The following is a 20,194-nucleotide window of genomic DNA, read 5'->3' on the forward strand; positions in this document are numbered from 1 at the left end:
AGCCCATAGAAAATTGATTTTTTTAAAAAGGACGTGATTAAATCTTAATCGTCGATGGGAACGCATACGATCCGTCGGATCTAGGGCATCGGGGCTGTCTTGGTGTTTTTATTTCATCCTCCTAAATTTGGAAGAAGGTCTCCGCAGCCAGCCTCCTCAACCAGGACACCCAGAGAACGAGAGGAGAATCGTCCAAGATGGTTCAGCGTCTTACTTACCGCAAGCGCCATAGCTATGCTACCAAGTCTAACCAGCACCGTGTCGTCAAAACCCCTGGTAGCGCTCTCATTCGACTCCATTCTATATCTATCCCATTGTTTCTTGTGCATTTGATATTGCATTCAATGCTTGTTGGAAATCCATTGTTGGCTGATATTTGTGTCATTGTTCTTCTTTTCTGTTTATAGGGGGGAAGCTTGTGTACCAGACTACCAAGAAAAGAGCCAGTGGTCCGAAATGTCCGGTTACTGGCAAAAGGATTCAGGGAGTAAGTTTTTAATCACAGTTCTCTGCCTTTCTTTTTTACTCTTGTTAGTTATTTCACCAGTTACGTGTCTGATTGATGTACTCGTTCCATTTCTCTGTTCACTTTCCTGATATTTTGATTAGCTGATGGATGTTATCTTTTTGTGGCGCGTGCTTTTGCCTTTAGTGGATTGATTGATGTTACTTGCTAAATGTAGCACTTGTAGTTTAGGGCATTGTGGTAGTTGTTCTCTTTTTGTTTCTTTTGTTTGCTGTGTCCAACTTATTTGATAGACAAGGAAAAAGGGAAAAAAACTGATGCAGATAGCTTCCGTTAGGTTTGCGCCGCATTTGTGATGCATTAGAGAAAGTTTTTGTCGATCAGTACTGAAATTTCGCTCGTGTATGGAACTTTTGGTTCCTACGATCATTACTCCGGAAGTTGCTAGGTTTTTCAGGGAGACTAGTTTTTTTCCAAGTTCAAATTAATTCTAATTCCCTTGGCAATAACTGAACTTCGTCCGAGTGATTTCTTATTTCGTTTTTGCGAGTGGAAGTTAAATGAATCTCTATATTTTTTATGGCCTGATTGTTCCTCTGGATTATTCGCTGTTCCGCTGGCCTCACCATGTTGTCATTGAGCATGATCAAAGACAGCCGTCACAGACTGAAATCAATCTCATAATGAAAATATTCATTTTCATAGTTTTATTTTGGACGTCTGAATGATCCACAAATTGGATGGAGGAGCATATATTTTTAGTACGACTATATGTTTATATTGCCTCTCTTTTTGTTCGGAGGACTCTTTTCTGCCCTGAACTTAAGGCCGAAAGTTCTTCTCTTCATTATTTAAAATGCATATACAATACATAGAGGATTTCAGGACTTCCAGTTTAACCATATCTTAGATTGTCGAACTGGATCCTTATGGCATACCTGCAAAATATTCATTCATTTTACATATTAACGTCAAGATAGTAGTGTTCAACTATGTTCTATTTACAAAAAAAAAATATGTGATTGGTCCTGGAATATGTTTTATTTATGGCATTCTATGCATGTTTCTACACACGAAGGTATCTATCTATTGGACATCCATTCTTGTACATTGGTAGATGCATTCATGTACATTTGTTCTTCATTGCATGCATTCTCTTTCTCTTGGTAGACCCATGTATATACACTTGTGCTTCATGACTTACATTCTTTGTATACTGGTAGACCCATGTATATACATTTACGCACTCACATGTATGGTTTTGGACACCTTAATTGTATGTTAGCTCAGCCTTCTAAGTTTAAGTTGGTTATTGAAAATTGGCTATTTGGTTTTTGCTCATTTGCATCAAGCTGGTGACAAATTCCGAAATTATATGGCTGTAAAGTGGCCTCAGACCAGAAGATAGCTTTGGTTAATCCGTGTAAAATTTGTGTTCGCTGCAGATTCCTCACTTGAGGCCAGCTGAATATAAGAGGTCTAGATTGGCTAGAAACCGGAGGACTGTTAATCGTGCATACGGCGGTGTTTTATCTGGCGGTGCCGTTAGAGAGAGGTTGGCTTCCCATTACATTTTTTGACGTCTCAATATTTCATCTATTTGATTGTATTTATCATAAATTATTTGCTTGCATCTTTCTTTTCCGGTGGGGTAGGATCATTCGGGCCTTTTTGGTGGAAGAGCAAAAAATTGTGAAGAAGGTATTGAAGATTCAGAAGGCGAAGGAGAAGCTTGCATCAAAGAGCTAAATTATGAATAGGTGGTGGTGTTTTTTAAGATAATTGAAGAAATTTTGACTTTTTTTTTTTTTTTTTGAGTTGATGCTGAATTTTAGAGATTATTATTTAAAATTTGGTTTGGGTGGAATGAGATTTTAGTTCCGGAATTCACCTTTAATTGTTATAAATGTCGTACACTTCTATGATATTTTTTTCCTTTTTATTAGATTTTTTATTTGATGGCCTTTGTTGAACCATTTTCTCCACAAGCTTCTTACCAATTAACATTAATTGATTATAAAAACTTACTTGGTCTTATTTAAGTCTAGGGATGTAACATCTCATCCACCATCACATTTGACTGATTCAATTATCATTTTATTTATTTATTTATTTTTCTAAATTAAAAAAGAAATTAGAAAAATAACTAAGAATTTATGAACTGGGACGCGTTCTTGTTCATGTATAATCCTATTTGTAGTGAAGTATTTAAGATTCTATGTAGATTTATTACTATTATAATTGTTCATGTATAATCCTATTTGTAGTGAAGTATTTAAGATTCTATGTAGATTTATTACTATTATAAACCAACGAACACTATTAGCATTACAAAATCAACCTCTTCACTATTTATTGCACCTCCAAATCTTCGATCATTTGGGCAATGAATTTAAGCTCAAATATGAACTAATAGTTTCTCCTTTATATTTGTAGGATGGTCCATGTCGGTGCAGGAAGTGTAGAAGAAGAGAAGGAAACGTGGTTGATTGGGTTTTGTATTGTTCATAGTGTGTGTAGGAGTTGACAGTTTCAAAAAGTTTATAGAACAAAGAATTCCACATGAATATGGTGATGGGGATTTGAAGGTGGGCAGCCATGGAAGGTTGGTATGCTATAACATTGCTTGCACATCCTTGTCTTTATTTAATATTTGACCCTATCCCAAACAACAATGCCTTACCCCACTACCAATTAATGTCACAAATTCATCCATCATGCATTCACATCAATCGCCTCATTGCCCCTTTAAACATCTTTCAACTTTTTTGGCTAACCCAGTTGGAGGGTGTGTTCTATGTATAGCTATGCCTCTATGAAAACCTAAGTTACATTTTTATAAATTTAGATCTATACGGATAGTAACTTTAAACTATGCTTGAATTGACATTTGATAACACTCGTGGATAAGAAATTTAGGTTATATCGATAAGAAATCATTACAAGAGAAAGTAAGATTCGGATTATCTTATTGATCGAATATCTCTAGGCAAGAAAACTTTTTGAGATTCAAATCGCTTTACAAGCAAGATTGATCATGTCAAGCTTGAACGATTCTATACATGTAACCTAAACTATATAAAATTGCAAAGAAAGTTAGCCTTAATGATATGAAATCACTGGAAGAAAAAATGAAATTTGAAATCCCTTATTCATCGAATATCTCGAGGCAAGAAAACTTATTAAAGATTCGAATAATTGCACAAGCAAAATTTATTAGGTAAAGTTTGAATGATTCTGAACATACAACCTAAACTAAACTATATAGAATTGCAAACTTAATATTTAGTTAAAAGAAAAATATAAATGCTCTTTTTTCTACATTTGCCAAATTTATTTTACAACGATAACATACCTGACTTGATTCTAATTAACTCGAGCCTCCCGTAAGTGTCCCTGGTGGGGAGAGATTGTGCAGTGAAATTAGGATGGGACACCATATGTTGAGTTGGCCACATCTTGGGTCTATGCATGAATCCAAAATCGTTTTCAATGCAATGCGCGAAAGGTAAAGTTGTCCATGAAGTATCATTTTCCACTTTTAATTCAATAGGGGATGCCCTCCATTCTCACATTGTAACCTCACCTCAAATTTAGCTATATCTATAAACATACCTCATATTCATACTCCATAACCTAATATTAATTTAATTAGTAACAATTCAAACCTACTACTAACGCATATTGTTTGCTTTGACACTTACGTATTTCCCCTCTCCAACCGCTGTGGGATCTCACTATTCCAACTCCACGGGGGGCTGGCGTCCTCGTTGGCACACTGCCTAATGTCGGGCTATAATACCATTTGTAACTCATGAGGGAAAACCCAAAAAAGATAGTATCTGGATGAGTATCGGTTTCGTTGTGTAACTTTGAAAGACACATTTTAAAACCATAAGGTTGACGACGATATGTAACATGACAAAGCGAATAATATCTGCTAGTGTTCAGATATGTGTAAAAAATGAGAACAAAAACTCGGTCGATCCATTGTAATTGCATTTAAAAAGAGCTCCACAACATGAAAGAGCAAAGTAAACATGGTCGTAGAAGGAGCTGAAATGAAGAACTCAGAGCTGCAGATGATGGAAAGAAGCGACCTAAGTTGATGTCGACAAGGAGAGTTGACATTGGAAGTAATATGATATTAGGGTTATTAAAGGAACAAACAGTGGAAACAGGTGGCTTCACTCGGCACCGTATCTTGCCCCATACCACACACCATTCCCATCCACATAATTCAATTCCGCCGACCTCTTCCCAAGCGTTGCCTCTCTCTATATATACTTAGCTTAGCCCACGTCCAACTTCCAAGCAAAACAAGAAACAAAGCCAATGGGAAGGCCACCCTGCTGCCAAACAATCAGTGTCAAGAAGGGCCCTTGGACTCCCGAAGAAGATATCATCTTGGTTTCTTACATTCATCAAAATGGCCCTGGAAATTGGAGATCCGTTCCCCATAACACGGGTAATTATGTCCCCCGTTTTTGTTCATTCTTATGTTGAGGATTGTAGGGACGGGTTAATTCCCAATTTAGAGAATGATCGTAGATTTATAAGTTAGGGCCTTTTGGAGAAGCTCCAAAGAGAGCTTATGCTCAAAGTAGACAATATATTATGAAGTTGTGTCTGATGTTTTGTTTAGGGCTGTCGAGATGTAGCAAGAGTTGTAGATTGCGGTGGACGAATTACTTACGGCCCGGGATCAAACGCGGGCAGTTTAGTGATCATGAGGAGAAGATGATTATTCATCTCCAAGCCCTGTTAGGCAACAGATGGGCAGCCATAGCCTCGTATCTCCCACGAAGAACGGACAACGATATCAAGAATTATTGGAATACCCATTTGAAAAAGAAGCTAAAAGTGTATGAAAATGGGTTGTCAAAGGGTCAATGGGAAAGAAGGGTTCAAACAGACATTGAAACGGCCAAACAAGCATTGAAAGAAGCTCTTTCGCTTACAAAACAAACTCATACTTCTGAATCCAATACCCCTTCTTGTTCTTCATACGCATTAAGTGCTGAAAACATTGCCCGATTGCTCAAAAATTGGACAAAAAATTCAACAAGAAGCAACTCAGAATCAAGAAGCACCCAGAATTGTGTGTCGGTGGAGGAAAGTTCCAAGCTTGAAACTGGGGTTGAAAGCGTGGGGGGAGTGCCACTCACTTTGCTGGAGACATGGCTGTTTGATGATGTTGCACCTCAAAATCATCAACATCTTATCAACTTCTCATTGCAAGACGGTCACCAAGGGTTGTTTTAATCTATTATATCCTCCAAGTTCTTGCTTTCCCTCTACATTTTTAGTTTATATTTACCAAAATTCACCAATTGTAAATCTACCGACAAACCCTTTACCTTCAATATTATTATTTCGCTAAAACACGTCTCTTTATAGGCTCATGTCTCGTCCGTTTCAAAGAGGAAAGATCTTCGAAGATTCTCGTCTCATTCCATTCCAGTGGCTCGACCAGTAATCTTCGAGGGTTTCTGTTCTAGTGTCTTTCCAGCATAATTAGATCTCGTATCACCTCAAATTAGTCCACCAATTATAATCTCTAATTAATTATATATTCTAAGAGACAAGCTGTCATGAATTTAGCTCTGTAATAAATGTGACATTTAATTACAATAATTATTTTTGATTTAAACCAATTTATAGGGAAGCCCAGACAATAGCATGTGCCGCCTAACATAGCATAACACCCATGTATTTTTTTATTTATTTATTTTTATTTTATGATTTTGGTCCCCGAATATAGTGGGCCTGAAGTTGGGCTGTAAAATGTTAAGGCCCAATCCACGTCACGACAAAATATAAGCATGGAAGGTAGAAGTGGGCCTGAGATGGGCCCAAAATGGGGGGTGGGGTGGGAAGGAGGGGACTATGAATGGGCCCAAAGAGATAGGCCCATTTCAGCAACTCTGAAATTGTCGGATGCCAAAAGGCGTTTAGATTGATTGATGGGCCATTGGGCCTTCCTTTTTCGTTTCACGAACGACAAAATGCTGTTTTGTCTACTACTACTACTATCCTTGTCATCGTCATTTTCTTTTTTCCTCGTATTTTATTTTGCTTCGTATTTGGATTATCCCTTGAATTGGTGTTAAATTTAGAGGAATTACTATGATCTTTATGGGTGTCTTTGAATTATTCCTCGGATGAGCGTTAAACTTAGAGGGATTATTACAGTCTTTCTAAGAATGTAACGTTCCACTCAAATTAGCGTTAAAGCTAGAGGGATTATTACGATCTTTCTAGGAATGTAACGTTCCACTCAAATTAGCCTTAAAGCTAGAGAGATTGTTACGATCTTTTGAGGAACGTAACATTCCACTCAAATTGGCGTTAAACCTAGAGGGATTATTACGATCTTTCTGGGAATGTAACGTTCCACTCAAATTGGTGTTAAATCTAGAGGGATTACTATGATATTTTTGGAAATGGAACGTTCCCATCAAATTGGCGTTAAATCTAGCGAGATTACTATGATATTTTTGGAAATGTAACGTTCCCATCACATTGGCGTTAAATCTAGCGAGATTACTATGATATTTTTGGAAATGTAACGTTCCCATCAAATTGGCGTTAAATCTAGCGGGATTACTATGATATTTTTGGAGATGTAACGTTCCAATCAAACTAGCGTTAAATCTATAGAGGGATTACTAGGATATTTTTGGAAATGTAACGTTCGCATCAAATTGGCTTTAAATCGAGCGGGATTACTATGATATTTTTGGAAATGTAATGTTCCCATCAAATTGGCGTTAAATCTAAAGGGATTATTATAATCTTTTTGGAAATGTAACCTTCCACTTAAATTGGCGTTAAATCTAGAGGGATGGATTATTATGATCTTTCTAGGAATGTAAGGTTCGGCTCAAATTAGCGTTAAACCTAGATGAATTAATATGATCTTTAAGATTCTTTTCTAGATTTGTGTACTTACCACTTTGGTGGAGAAAATTTGAGAATTTTAAGGTAGTTGCTTCCCCTCAAGATTTTAAAAAACATCTACTAAGTAGAGATTTCCACGAACTTATAAAGAATGTTTCATTTCCCCTATCTAATAGACGTGAGATTTCACAATCTATCCTCTTGGGGAACAACATTCTCACTGATACACCACTCGGTGCCTAGCTCTTATACCAAAGATATGTTTTAAACACGTCGAGAGAAAGCCCCAAAGAAAAATCTAAAAAATGACAATATACATTAGCAATGAGCTCGATAATGCAGCGGCGAATGATTGAATAAACAATGGAAGGAGAAAGGTTATATAAACAAACAAAATGATTGAAGAGGGGCATGAGAAAGATACAATCCCGACAACTCTCCTCTGCAATGAATCAACATTCCCTTAAAACACGCTCCTTAATTCTTGGACGCTGTTATGCGATGCTATACAAATGAATTGGCAATTCCACAGGTTTTAAAGTGTTACATCAAAATTGGATTGGGGTTTGATTAAGGCATTTCAAAAGTTTGAATGTAATCGATGTTGAAAGGTGTTAGCTTTATTGGAGTACTTGATTTGATGCAAAAGGGACTTGGGGAAGAGGTTGGTTGGTTGAGGGTGCCCACTGTGTTGTTGTTCAATTAAATTATTGGAATCTTAGGCAGTGGAATGGCGTTAATAATGGACCCCTTTGTGCCACACATCTTTGGGCTACACATCTATTCTATACCCTTAATTAGGACAGCTTAATTATATAATGTTAGGCCTAAAAAGCCGCTGGTTTTAATCCCCCTTTTGTTTATTGAAAAAAAAGAAAGCAATATAATGCGGCCTCTTTTGTGTTCATCCCTTGGTTGTTTCCCTCTCACTGCCACCCCAAGCAGTGTGTGGTGCATTATTTGAAGCAAGAATTGTGTGTAAAGTAAAGCAAACCATATTTGGGTACAATACCGCTTCTACTCCTTAATTAATTACCCCTCCTTTCAGCTACCTTTTTAGGCTTACCAATCAAGGAATGGCACGCCCTTTGAATACCCCTCTGGGTTTGATAACGTGAAATTTGGTAGAGGGTGAGTTGAGTCATTGCGTTGTAATCCCACCAAAAGGGTTTTCAAAATGTTGCCAAAATAAGCTTGTGTTCCTGTTTTGATCGCTTCTGTGTGCCCACTTGGTTTACTTTATAAATACCTCTCTTAGGGTTAGGGCTATATATATATATATCTTAGGAGCTTCATCTTGTGCCCTTTCCTTTAAGTTGCGCCTAATTCACCCAAGATTGGTGGGTTTATGATGAAGAAGAGGGTGGTGGTGCTGAAGAAAACCGAGGGCTCTGGCGCCCGGACCCGCTCCAGAGTGGGCTCTGTCGTGCACTATGTGGAGTGTCGGAAGAACCATGCTGCAAAGCTTGGTGGGTTTGCTGTGGACGGCTGCCGGGAGTTCATGGCCACTGGAGAGGATGGGACTGAGGAGGCTTTCTTCTGTGCTGCTTGTGGCTGCCACAGGAGCTTCCACCGCAGGGAGGTTAATGCTGAAGTTGTTATTGAGTATCATCCTCCAAACCCCAATCATTGAACCCATCATCAAAATTCACACCTAAATCCAAAAGGGTCTCTTCTTATGTTTCTATATGTTGTGGTTTTGAATTTCAATCTGCACTTTGATGTATATCTTATCAGTTACAGCACATGGATGATTGGGGAGTGAATATAAAAAAAAAACACAGTTTGTTTTTGTTTTTGTTTATGTTTTTGTTTTTTGTTTTTGTTTATGATTTCCTGTTTATGTTCAGTTCATCAACAACCAACAATTATGAATCAATTTCTTAGAATTTCCCCATTAAATTTCATGGTGTTGTTCGTCGTTTGATGAACATGCATTTTCTGGGAATCCAAACAGTTCAATCCCAAATTAAAGCCTTTTTAAGTAAAATCCATAACAGAATTAATCAAGTAATTAAGAGAAAGATTATGAAGTGATTTAATAATCTGAATTAATAAAATATTAGTTATTGAATTATGTGTGACAAATCCCGAGTTCCGCGGTTGGAATTATCCCAAATTTAATTTAATTAAAGAGAGTGTTAATATTTTATTAATTTTAGGGAATGAAATATAGCCGCCAAACCAATGAATGATTGAGTTTCATTGACGGTGGCGGCGATTGAACATCACCGCCTTCTGCGCCGCCAAATGATTTACGAAACAACTCGTGCGTTATTCCATAATTGGGCTCAGCCTTCCGTTTTGGGCCGGCCCATACCACTAGCCCATTTGCTTTTCATGGAAAAATTAGGAAATTCATTATTTTATTAATCTTTTTTATTTTATTTTTTAAAAATATTTTGTAAGTTTCTTCGTTACTAATTAACTTTATCACGTATAATCCGGTTGTAGTCCGTTAAAGTGTAATTTTAATTTGTTTAGGTTCATTGTATCTTATTTTCTTAAAATTTATTTTATTCAATTTTTTTGTTTGGTAACCCAAACTAATTAATTCTATAAATGTCAATTACCATAAAGAGAAAAGGAGAAACTTTAAATATAAGGGTAATTTTGTAATTTCAGCATTATTTTTAAGTTTTTTCATGTAGATTTTTTAGTTCTTTTAATAAAAGAACTCTTTTAAAGTGATTGACCATAATCACTTTGGAATCATTTTTTTTTTTAATTTTTTATAATGAACTTTGAACTTGTTGAGAAAATGATTAGTAACTAATTTAATTATTTAAAAAATAATCCTTCATTCTAAATATAGCTCATTAATGCCTAACTTATTGAGAAAATGTTAGTGATGAGTGTAAATATACCTTCATTACACCATAAACTCTCTGTTCTTAATTGAGGCTCGACTCCTTCTCTTGACACTTGAACAAAGTATACCTTTTGAAGCTCACAGTTTTTTTTGTTGGATGTTTGAAGATTTTATTGACATGACTAAGTTAAGGGTATGACTCTGATACCATGTTAGGAACCACGACTCTCTGCAATAGTATGATATTGTCAATTTTGAGTATAAACTCTCTACAAAAAGTCTCGTACTCTTTACTCATGAACCTATGATCAACCTCTTAATTAGCGGGTATGAGAGTAAATTTGAAGCAAAAAGTAGGGAAAATAATAGCAATTACAATGCAAAAAATTGTATGAATAAGAACTACAAGTTGTAAGGGGTGTTCTATGTTGTAAAGCAAGAAATTGGAAAAGGCCTGTTCTATACAACAACTTTTGCAACTATTTCATTTAAGCAAACCAAAGAGAGAACTCTATATATATATAAATGGAAATTCAACCTAACCCTTTTGAAGAAAGTAATCAAAAGTAAGCAGAGAGGGGAGCGTGTTGGGAGCATTATGAGAAGATGAAATGAAATCAAATGATGCTAGGATCTGTTGTGAATGGGGTCGGATCCTTTCTTGACTCCTCTTTTGTTGGACTGATTGGGGTCAAAATGCATGGCTGGTGAAGGAGCCAGGCTCATGTTCTTCATCTTCAATTTCTTCACAGAATCAGGGTTGTGGGTGTTGGTAATTGGCGATTTGAAGGCCACCCATTTGAGAGCAAGATCAATGGTGGTGAGCCCAGATGCTGTTTGGGGTTGAACACACAAGGAAACCCCAGCAAGAAGTAAGGCAAAGACCAAAGCTTTGGTGCTAAGCATGGTGTTGGTTTGGGTGTGGGCGTTGAAGGCAGTGATGGGGTTTGTGGTTTATAAGAATGGAATAAAGGAAAGCAAGAAAAGAAGACATAGATTCATGCCAATCATAAGCCTGCCATGGAAGCAATAAAACAAAAGGGTGTTTTACAAGACTCTCTCCAAGTTTGAACAAAAAGTTCCATTCTTGGGAACCCAACGCTCGCTTTATCCTATAATGATCAAGAATTTATAAGCAAAGAATACATCTCTATTGGTACAAGGGCTTTGAAGTAACCAAAAGTAAAGCTACGGTTTTTACGCTTTTGGTACCCAATTCCATTGAACTCAAAAGCTTTAGGAAGATTGCGAAGACCAGGACCGTCTTTTGATCATTGCATTATTGGGTTTTGGTTTGGGTTTGTTCTTTTTTACTCAAAAGTGAGTGAGGTTGGTTTGAGACCGACAGGGTTTGGGATTGGGACTGGTCATGGTCTTCTTAACACTCTTGCCGCCCTTCTGCTTCCTGTCTGCCCTCTCTTCCTTTCCAACTCTCCATTGCATTCCAATTTTTAAATCCCTTTCTAATCTTACCCTAACCCTAATTGCTTTCTCACTCTTAATTTGCTTTACTTAATCCAATCAAATATGTATTATGCAACGTCTCAACGACCATAAACCCGTATGAGAAATGTTTCATTCTCCTCTCTAATTGACGTGCGATCTCACAATCTATCCCATTGGACTCCTAAACAAGGCCAGACACAAAGATTACATTCTTTGTCCATGTCCTCATCCTCGATCACGACTCTACACCCTTATAAGAAATGTTTCGTTCTCTTCTCCAACCGATGTGATATCTCACAATTCACCCCTTTGTGGGTCCAACGTCCTTGCTGGCACACCGCTTGGTGTCTGGCTCTAATACCATTCGTAATACCCGAAACAAGATCTCACAGTCCACCCCCTTGAGGGGTATAAGAAATATTTCATTCTCTCCGCCAACCGATATGAGATCTCAGAATCCACCCCCTTGGTGGGTCCAACGTCCTCGCTGGCACACCGCTTGCTGTCTAGCTTTGATACCATTTGTAACAGCCAAAACAAGATTTCACAATCCACCCCCTTGAGGGGGGCAGCGTCTTTGCTGACACACCGCTCGATGTCAGACTCTGATATCATTTGTAATAGTTAAAACTCACTGTTAGTAAATATTGTCCGCTTTAGTCCGTTACGTATCGTCGTCAACCTCACGATTTTTAAAACACATCTGTTAGGGAGAAGTTTCCATACCTTTATAAAGAACACTCCGTTCTCCGGGATCTTACAATTAAACATTGTATTATATTTTTCTTGAAGAAATATTATTGGATTTTTAGAGATTTTTAGTATATTTATATGGGTTTGATTTAATTTTGACATATTTTTACAAATAAATAAGGAAACGCAACCGGTTTACGTGGACCGATGTGTAATAGAAATTAAACCGGAGGCTTTCAATTTAAAAGTGAAGGGCGAATATAAGAGACCGTCTTCTCTAATCCGCTACTAGGGTTTTAGTTCTTAAGCCTGTCGGTTCCAACTTCAGAGTATAGTTCGAAATGGCGGAAGAGACAATCCCTCAACTCGCAGAAAACGGTCCGGAGGTAACCAACTCCGCCGCCGAAGATATGGAACTTGAAAGCACAGAGCCGAAAGTATCAGGTGGTGATTCTGATGCAAACGAGGCCGCTCCAGTAACGAATGGGGATGCTAATTCCAAGCGTGAGAGGGAGGAAGAAGGCGCCGATGACCATGCCGGAGAGGCGAAAAAGCCGAAGGTGGAGAAGTCGGTTGAAGAGGAAAGGCTTGAGAAGGTGGAAAGAGATGGGAAAGGCGAGGAAGAGCATGGTCCTGTGAGTTTAGGCCCGAAGAGCTTTGGATCATCGGTGGAGTTGTTCGATTACTTCTACAACTTTCTTCACTACTGGCCTGCCAACTTGAACGTGAACCAGGTATAATATTATGGACTTCTTTTATCTGCTATCCTTCTCTGTTTTGTTCATGGAAAGGCTACGAATAGCATTGATAAAACTTTATTTTCTGCTAAATGCTGCTGATTTTGTTCATCATCGTCATTGTTTTAGTGTATAAAAGATACATGTAGCTAAACAATAAAATAAAATTACTAAATGGGGTGGGGAACTGGGATCTCTGTACTCATGAAAGGGTGAGTGGTTCATCAATTTTAGCAGAAGGGTGAATGCTCTACCAAAAATATTTGTTCGTCAATCAATTTAATATGAAGCTTTTACTATTTTTTATCTTTTGTGTCATGAATTACGGTCTTAATTATTGTAGTTGTTTTGTTGGAGAATAAGCTTGTATTCATGGACAAGTTGGAATTTGAGACTTGTTCTTCAATATTCTGATGGAGATTGATGATGGTTGCCTCATAACTTGTAAGAGTTTGAGGTCTTTACTTCTCGGAGATTCGTAATGGGTACAAGAGATCTCTAAATTTCTTGCTTGGTGAATTATCTGAATTGAAAACACTAAGGTCATTTGGATTCTTGTGTCAGATTGATTAGTGGTCGGCTTGATTTTATACAATTAACATAGGCCAAATGGTTAAAAGTGACCTCCTTCATTCCATTAAGGCTCCACCATTCTTAGTCCTGAGTGTCTTAAATTTGAAATTTGTTGTGTGGCAGTACGAGCTGATGGTGTTGCTGGATTTGATTAAGAAGGGGCATGTCGAACCGGACAAAAAGATCGGCTGTGGTGTTCGCGCTTGCCAAATTCGATACCATCCCATGTGGAAAAGCAAGTGCTTCTTCCTGATTCGGGAGGATGGGTCTGCTGATGACTTCAGCTTCAGGAAGTGTGTGGATCATATCCTTCCACTGCCTGAAAACTTGAAGACGATATCTGATGCAAACAGGGCATTGGGTGGTGGTAAGCACCGCGGTGGAGGAAGAGGAGGAGGGGGTAGGTGGAGAAACTGATGCTTTTCACCACATTGGAGTGTTGGAGTCAGTTTGTTTTCCTGCTAAGAATTTACGACCAAATCCCCCCAGCCCTCATGGCTCTTGTCCTCAAGGTCAGGGAAGAAATTAGAGAAATGATTTGCTTACGCCCATAATTTCTATGTTTTACTTCGTTGAGAGAAATGATTCCTTGAATATTATCCAAGATTCTTAATTTTGTCAATTTTATAAAAGAAGATTCTAGAGTACTATTTCCTTCTGTCGAAATTGAAACCCTCCTTTCCCTTTCATACGTACAATTAAGCTCGGTCGAAATTTATTTACCCATATTTTAATTTATTTCATTAATGAATTGCTTAAGCTAGATTTAGAGTGAAATATCATGATTGGGTCAATAATTTGGAGCGGAAAGAAGTGAAATTAGAAAGTATTATGATAGGTGGTAACTATCTTGTACAGTTGGGGGTAATCGATATACTTATATCAGTGGAGGTAGCATTCTACCGAACATACAGAAAAGGAGGTAGCATTCCATCGAAGTGTTAAGTTATTGACTGGTTCCTTCAACCCTTTTTCTATGTGTTGGGATTCTATAATTCAAACCGACTACCACAAGAAAGTCGCTCCTATCTACGACAACCATAAAATATCTACTTTCTTGTTTTGCCCCTCTGAGTGTTTAAGTATTTTTTTTTTTTTTTTTTTTTTTTAAGGGGAGCTGGTCCGTGTGGCCAGCTAAAGAAGATGACAGTGGGAAGGGAGCATTAACGAGATAACTTATGCTTTTTTCATCGTCACAAGGTCTATCCTATGGAAGTACTCATATTGGATCAATGATCGATTTCTAGGTTTTGTTGTAAACTTAATGGGTGTCTGTGCTCGGGTATAATTATCCAAAAGTTAAATAAATTAAAATTGAAATGAAAGCCAAATAAATGAAAGCATGATCATATGGAAACAGTAGTGAGTTGGAACTCTAAGGATCAAAGCTTTTTAAGACGGCTTAAAGCTTTTGATGGGTAATCATTATCGTAAGTTTTTAGTGCCTTCATTCCATTGGTTAGCTTCATCCAAGCAGTAAGCACACGCTCATGATTTCACTGTTCATTACTCAAAATCCAAAACTGATCTCTTTCTTGCATGATTTCGTTATCTGTTCATGCGCTCTGATACTGGTTTTACGCTTCATTGGCTGCGCACCTTCTCCAATGCCTTCTCTCTTAAATTCTTTCCCTTTTCTTCTTCCCCTTCAATTTTCCAACTCTTTTGGTGAAGAGGAAATGGACCCTTTTCCTTTGTCATGCCATCTTTCCCCTCTCCATTTCAGGTGAGTTTTATCAACTTTCATTGTTCATTTAGTCTTCGTTTCTCATTTCACTTAGAACCTACAATTCTGCATTGAATAGGAACTGCAATTTTGGGTTTCAAGACAGCATTTTTGACGTTGTTCCATTGTTTGAGACATGCCCAAATGACTCCTTTTTGGTTCTAAAGGATATTGAACCCAATAACACCATTATATCAGGTATTCATTACATTACATTGCTCTTGATTATGATTATATAGTTGTCATTGAATGACAGAATCTTTTTGGCTCTGCAGAAGATGGTGGAGAAAATGAAAAGAAGGGATTAGAGAGGAAAGAAGGGAGGGGCAAAAGGAAGTGGCGCGGAGAAAGGAGCAGCAGCCCATCAAAAGGTTTGTCAAGAAAGACAATATCTGAGTACTTCTGGATGCCCATAAGTCAGGCCGCTAAGGAATTGAATGTGGGGCTCACTCTGTTGAAGAAGAGGTGTAGAGAATTGGGCATAAGGAGATGGCCTCATAGGAAGCTGATGAGCCTCCAAACGCTAATCAGGAATGTGAAGGAGCTTGAGAAGGAAGATGGAGTGAAGCTAAGGCATGTATTGGAGATATTAGAGAATGAGAAGAAGTTAATGGAAGAGAGGCCAGATTTACAGTTGGAGGACAACACGAAGAGGCTTAGACAAGCCTGCTTCAAGGCCAACTACAAGAAAAAAAGGCTGTCCGGAACAAACAACTCCTCAGCCACCAGGGTTCATCAGGATGATGATGAAGAAGAAGAAGATGAAGAAATGAAGTATCTGTTGGCGGATTGCTCATTTTCATTCACTGGTGGCAGCCTGTTGCTGTACTAAAACCTCCAGAGTATGATATTGTCCAACATCAATTTCAATTCAGGGTTTCATCGTGAGTTGTCCACTTCGAGGATAAAACCCGACTGCTAGGAAGAAGAATGCTGACACACCAAATACCATTTGTAACGGCCCAAGCCCACTCTAATGACCTTGTAATCTCTCCTCCCGTCTCATTTCATCTTTCCTCTCCTTTTCCACCCTCACTCTCTCTTATGTCTCTCTTGTGGTTATGGTTGTCATCTCTTATGTCTCTCTTGTGGTTAAGGTTGTCATCGCTCCCTCTTTACATCTATTAAACCTGTGGAGCCTGGAGTTCAATGAACAAATTGAAAGAAAATGTTGATCAAATGATGAACTTGGATTCCAAATCTTTGTCTAAATTCTGGATGCATATCTCTTTGGGTCCTGATGGAATGCTTGACCACAGCACGGCCGAGTCTATCAACTTGGAGGTGCACTCAGATTGCAGGTTATGCATGAAGCTGAAATGTCATTTGAAGTGCACAGTCGAAACAACCGTATGTTATTACAAAATTTTCAATTACTAGCAAATTATTACATTCTTCTGATAATCTACGGCAGCAGTAAATGTCTGCAACACAAGTTCTCCACCAGATGGGGTAAACATGAAAACATACAAACTACTAAACAAAAAGAAAAGCCGCAAACTGATGCTTAGGATTCATTGCAACTCTCCAACCACGTTATGAAAAAACAGGGTATTAAGCAGCCACAGCTTCCTTATGAGCAAAACTAATGCCCTTCTCAATGCTTGCTTTCAGTTCTGTCTTTAGAGCTTCAAGAGCTTTCTGCTCGTACTCAGACAATCCCTGGAGCTCAGATTTTACAAAGGCTTCAATTCCTTGCCTCCCGAGCTTAACCCTCGATGCAAAGAAGGGAAGATCGGTTAGATCAGACTGCACGAAAGAGCACTCATATACATCACTGTCTCCATCCAAAGCACGAAGAGATGATTCGACAAATCTTGCTGCAGCGTATGCCATTGAAAGGGTAGCCGATCCAGCTCCTGCCTTTGCTTCCACGACTTCAGTTCCCGCATTTTGAATTCTAACAGTTAGTTCCTGAATTTCATCGTCTGTAAAGCTCGCTGAAGGTCTTGTCTTTGACAGCAAGGGAAGGATTGTTATACCCGCATGTCCCCCGATGACAGGGACATCGACGTCAATCAGCTTAAGGTTCTTCCTTTCAGCAACAAAAGTGTTTGCCCGGACAACATCCAATGTAGTAACTCCGAAAAGCTTCTTTGGATCATACACGCCCTTCTTCTTCAGAACTTCAGCTGCTATTGGCACAGTGGAGTTCACAGGGTTGCTGATGATATGAATGAAGGCATCAGGACAGTTATCAGCAACAGCCTCAACCAAACTCTTAACTATGCCAGCATTAATATTGAATAGGTCATCACGAGTCATACCGGGCTTTCTTGGAACCCCAGCAGGTATGACAACAACATCTACACCTTTCAAGGCATTGCCTAATTCAGAAGGTCCTGTGAAATCCTGAACTTTCGAGGGAGTGTTGCAGTGGCTAATATCAGCAGCAACACCCTTGACATTTGCAATATCATAGAGGTTCAAGGTGGAAACTAATGGAGACATCTTGATGAGAAGCGACAGAGGTTGACCTATCCCTCCAGCAGCGCCAAGAACAGCAACCTTGTAAGACGCTTGAGGTTGAAGTTTTTTGTATACATTCTGGTTCACATTTTGAGATGAGGTAGCGTGACGACGCCATAAAGCGGCAGTGCTGTGTTTCCCTAGGAAAGACGACTCTGATTCACAACCAAGAGATGAAGCAGCCTTGAGGCCACAGAAGCTCTTAAAAGTCTCTTGTGAATTGATCCTTAAGCTAGCAGACTTTGACTGGGAAAATGAGTTGAGTTTAGTATTAAGTGATGCATTTGTTCCAATAGACAAAATAGTTGCGGAAGTTGCTGCCATATCTGACTCTGTTAAAGAAAGGGGAGAGGCAGGAAGCGTCAGTCATTTTCATGATCTGGTGTTCATCAAGAATACAAAACAATAATTTCTAAACTCCCTAAGAGGTCTCTAATGAATATATACCTCAACACTATAAAAAACAACGACAACCACTCCAACTTCCCAATGGTGGATACGAAAACTAACAAGTTTGTGCCATAAAGAACAACAAGAAAATCAGATGATTCCTTCAGAAAAAGAGTACGAATATCACCAACAACAGTAACCTGATACATGTTATAGTTGACCATAAAAGGAAAGAAGGCAATAATGAAACATTCAAGTGAGAAAGAAAGACCAGCAAGAGATGTAATACAAAAACTAGGAGTAGATAGATGTAGCCGCCCAAGCCCACCACTAGCAGGTATTGTCCTCTTTAGGCTTTCCCTTCTAGGCTTCCCCTCAAGGTTTTAAAACATATCCATTAGGGAGAGGCTTCCACACCCTTATAAGGAGTGTTTCGAGATCTCACAATCCACTCCCCTTGGGGGCACATTTCTTGGTGTGTGGCTCTAATACCATTTGTAACAGCCCAAGCCCACCTCTAACAGATATTGTCCTTTTTGGGCTTTCCCTTCCGGACTTCTCCTTACGGTTTTAAAACGCGTCCGTTAGGGGAAGTTTCCACACTCTTACAATGAGTGTTTCGTTCCCCTCTCCAACGGATGTGAGATCTCACAATAGTTTCCAACCAGATTTCCAGATGATTCAAAAAATAGGTATTAGTAAACATAATGGAAGTTTGTTACTTTACAAGTTTATGAACAAAGTACAAATTAAAGGCCAGATTTATGAAGTTATATCAGCAAAATATGCAAGAACACTAGGAGCCATATACCACTCGAATGCAATTCATCAGTTTCTTTTAGCTATCAAACACGACAAATTAAGAAAAGCGCCTTGATTGTTCATGCAAACTTGTGGCCCATCAGTTTTTTGTTCACAAAAGAGAAAGCAACACGAATATCACAAGAAAGATGGGAGTTCGTCAAAGGCACATCTTTTCAGATGCCCCCTTGTAAAAGAAAAACAACTCCACCCAATTCATGTGAAGATTTTCAGGGATTAAATCCCAAATCATTAGCTTCAATTCCTTATCGAAATCCCAGCTTCAAAATTAACTAAGATAGAGAAATGAGCTTACAGAAACAAATATATAACGCAAGAATTGAGAACAGTCAGATCCAGAACATCTGAAATGAACAGAAACAACCGATCTACGGAACCCACAACTTCAAAAAAAAGATGGTGAAAGAAACAACCGAAACAAGCTAAATAAGGAATCAACATTCAACAAAGCACCGACTGTTCCATATTCCTAAGAAATCGAGAGGAAAAAAACTAAATAGAGAAATCGAACCTTGAAATCCAGAAAAAGAAATAGCTCAAAATGGAAGAGGAAAATGGGCGCGAGTGAAGATTTTATGAGGCTCAAAAGGGTTGGGACGTAGAATCCTCCGCCGGAGAGCCTTGGGACATAGCAATTCCTTTTGAACAGCGAAGGTATATATTGCTTCCCTTTGTCCTTGTGTATACCGAATACACCGCCGCAATGCGAATGTAGTGCCTTTTTCAAGCGTTTCTATCCCCACCAATATCAACCGTTACTTCTCTCATCCTTTCGACGGTCCCGATTGTCCATTCCCTTCTTCATAAACCCCTCCTCTCCCTCAATAAACTAATATCATTTACTGCTAATTATATACATAGCTTAGATTAAACCACTTTTTAGTGTTAATTACCCATTCACTCAATATACTACTAGCTTAGATTAAACCACTTTTTAGAGTTAATTACCGATTTACATCTCGATATTCGTGCTACCCAACATTGGCCTTGCCCAAAACACTCGTATAGCAACGGTCGTCCTTACCATGACACACGTATGTGTCATGGATCATCTACACAGGTCATGAGGCATAGGAATGGTGTAGAGTTGATACTATGGTTATCGGTTGGGGAGAAGAACGAAGCATTCTTTATTAGAGCGTGGAAATCTCTCCCTA

General features: G+C 38.5%; 6 protein-coding genes across 8 annotated transcripts; 5 read left to right on the plus strand and 1 right to left on the minus strand.

The window, feature by feature from the left end:
• The first annotated feature begins 114 nt into the window (after positions 1 to 114).
• Positions 115 to 3,095, plus strand: LOC111441207 (60S ribosomal protein L34-like). 2 transcript variants are annotated; one of them, XM_023078179.1, is made up of 5 exons: positions 115 to 276; positions 408 to 487; positions 1,912 to 2,021; positions 2,122 to 2,226; positions 2,903 to 3,095. In XM_023078179.1, exons 1-4 carry the CDS (start codon positions 198 to 200, stop codon positions 2,213 to 2,215), a joined length of 363 nt encoding a protein of 120 aa, XP_022933947.1. In that variant the 5' UTR covers positions 115 to 197; the 3' UTR covers positions 2,216 to 2,226; positions 2,903 to 3,095. The 2 variants fall into 2 exon arrangements, with proteins under 2 accessions (XP_022933947.1, XP_022933946.1); XM_023078178.1 differs by lacking the exon at positions 2,903 to 3,095 and having other exon boundaries at positions 2,122 to 2,411.
• Positions 3,096 to 4,746: 1,651 nt separating this feature from the next.
• On the plus strand, positions 4,747 to 5,851 carry LOC111440948 (myb-related protein 306-like). The gene is made up of 2 exons (XM_023077786.1): positions 4,747 to 4,934; positions 5,112 to 5,851. Exons 1-2 carry the CDS (start codon positions 4,802 to 4,804, stop codon positions 5,729 to 5,731), a joined length of 753 nt encoding a protein of 250 aa, XP_022933554.1. The 5' UTR covers positions 4,747 to 4,801; the 3' UTR covers positions 5,732 to 5,851.
• Positions 5,852 to 8,645: 2,794 nt separating this feature from the next.
• On the plus strand, positions 8,646 to 9,167 carry LOC111440951 (mini zinc finger protein 3-like). The gene has a single exon (XM_023077790.1). The coding sequence runs from the start codon at positions 8,718 to 8,720 to the stop codon at positions 9,000 to 9,002; it is 285 nt and encodes a 94-aa protein (XP_022933558.1). The 5' UTR covers positions 8,646 to 8,717; the 3' UTR covers positions 9,003 to 9,167.
• A 3,425-nt stretch (positions 9,168 to 12,592) lies between these two features.
• Positions 12,593 to 14,288, plus strand: LOC111440949 (protein EMBRYO DEFECTIVE 514-like). The gene is made up of 2 exons (XM_023077787.1): positions 12,593 to 13,054; positions 13,754 to 14,288. The coding sequence occupies exons 1-2, from the start codon at positions 12,662 to 12,664 to the stop codon at positions 14,045 to 14,047; spliced, it is 687 nt and encodes a 228-aa protein (XP_022933555.1). The 5' UTR covers positions 12,593 to 12,661; the 3' UTR covers positions 14,048 to 14,288.
• A 72-nt stretch (positions 14,289 to 14,360) lies between these two features.
• Positions 14,361 to 16,493, plus strand: LOC111440947 (protein RKD2-like). Its single transcript, XM_023077785.1, has 3 exons — positions 14,361 to 15,356; positions 15,436 to 15,554; positions 15,632 to 16,493. The coding sequence occupies exons 1-3, from the start codon at positions 15,121 to 15,123 to the stop codon at positions 16,186 to 16,188; spliced, it is 912 nt and encodes a 303-aa protein (XP_022933553.1). The 5' UTR covers positions 14,361 to 15,120; the 3' UTR covers positions 16,189 to 16,493.
• A 168-nt stretch (positions 16,494 to 16,661) lies between these two features.
• LOC111440946 (malate dehydrogenase, chloroplastic) lies at positions 16,662 to 19,757 on the minus strand. 2 transcript variants are annotated; one of them, XM_023077783.1, is made up of 2 exons: positions 19,549 to 19,757; positions 16,662 to 18,157 (listed from the first exon to the last, which is right to left on the minus strand). In XM_023077783.1, exon 2 carries the CDS (start codon positions 18,147 to 18,149, stop codon positions 16,911 to 16,913), a length of 1,239 nt encoding a protein of 412 aa, XP_022933551.1. In that variant the 5' UTR covers positions 18,150 to 18,157; positions 19,549 to 19,757; the 3' UTR covers positions 16,662 to 16,910. The 2 variants fall into 2 exon arrangements, with proteins under 2 accessions (XP_022933551.1, XP_022933552.1); XM_023077784.1 differs by lacking the exon at positions 19,549 to 19,757 and adding an exon at positions 19,333 to 19,487.
• Between the last annotated feature and the right edge of the window lie 437 nt (positions 19,758 to 20,194).

The sequence above is a fragment of the Cucurbita moschata genome, unplaced genomic scaffold, assembly GCF_002738365.1.
Source record: "Cucurbita moschata cultivar Rifu unplaced genomic scaffold, Cmos_1.0 Cmo_Scf00003, whole genome shotgun sequence".
In the NCBI taxonomy this organism is placed as follows: Eukaryota; Viridiplantae; Streptophyta; class Magnoliopsida; order Cucurbitales; family Cucurbitaceae; genus Cucurbita; species Cucurbita moschata.

What these genes read in the sequence shown, in the direction of transcription:
- LOC111441207 (XM_023078179.1), top strand. Translation starts at nt 198, where the DNA reads ATGGTTCAGCGTCTTACTTACCGCAAGCGCCATAGCTATGCTACCAAG. An exon ending in CCGTGTCGTCAAAACCCCTG is followed by an intron (nt 277 to 407) that starts GTAGCGCTCTCA and finishes TTCTGTTTATAG; the next exon opens with GGGGGAAGCTTGTGTACCAG. An exon ending in CTGGCAAAAGGATTCAGGGA is followed by an intron (nt 488 to 1,911) that starts GTAAGTTTTTAA and finishes TGTTCGCTGCAG; the next exon opens with ATTCCTCACTTGAGGCCAGC.
- LOC111440946 (XM_023077783.1), bottom strand. Translation starts at nt 18,149, where the DNA reads ATGGCAGCAACTTCCGCAACTATTTTGTCTATTGGAACAAATGCATCA.
- LOC111440951 (XM_023077790.1), top strand. Translation starts at nt 8,718, where the DNA reads ATGATGAAGAAGAGGGTGGTGGTGCTGAAGAAAACCGAGGGCTCTGGC.
- LOC111440949 (XM_023077787.1), top strand. Translation starts at nt 12,662, where the DNA reads ATGGCGGAAGAGACAATCCCTCAACTCGCAGAAAACGGTCCGGAGGTA. An exon ending in CCAACTTGAACGTGAACCAG is followed by an intron (nt 13,055 to 13,753) that starts GTATAATATTAT and finishes GTTGTGTGGCAG; the next exon opens with TACGAGCTGATGGTGTTGCT.
- LOC111440947 (XM_023077785.1), top strand. Translation starts at nt 15,121, where the DNA reads ATGATTTCACTGTTCATTACTCAAAATCCAAAACTGATCTCTTTCTTG. An exon ending in CTTTCCCCTCTCCATTTCAG is followed by an intron (nt 15,357 to 15,435) that starts GTGAGTTTTATC and finishes TGCATTGAATAG; the next exon opens with GAACTGCAATTTTGGGTTTC. An exon ending in CAATAACACCATTATATCAG is followed by an intron (nt 15,555 to 15,631) that starts GTATTCATTACA and finishes TTGGCTCTGCAG; the next exon opens with AAGATGGTGGAGAAAATGAA.
- LOC111440948 (XM_023077786.1), top strand. Translation starts at nt 4,802, where the DNA reads ATGGGAAGGCCACCCTGCTGCCAAACAATCAGTGTCAAGAAGGGCCCT. An exon ending in ATCCGTTCCCCATAACACGG is followed by an intron (nt 4,935 to 5,111) that starts GTAATTATGTCC and finishes TGTTTTGTTTAG; the next exon opens with GGCTGTCGAGATGTAGCAAG.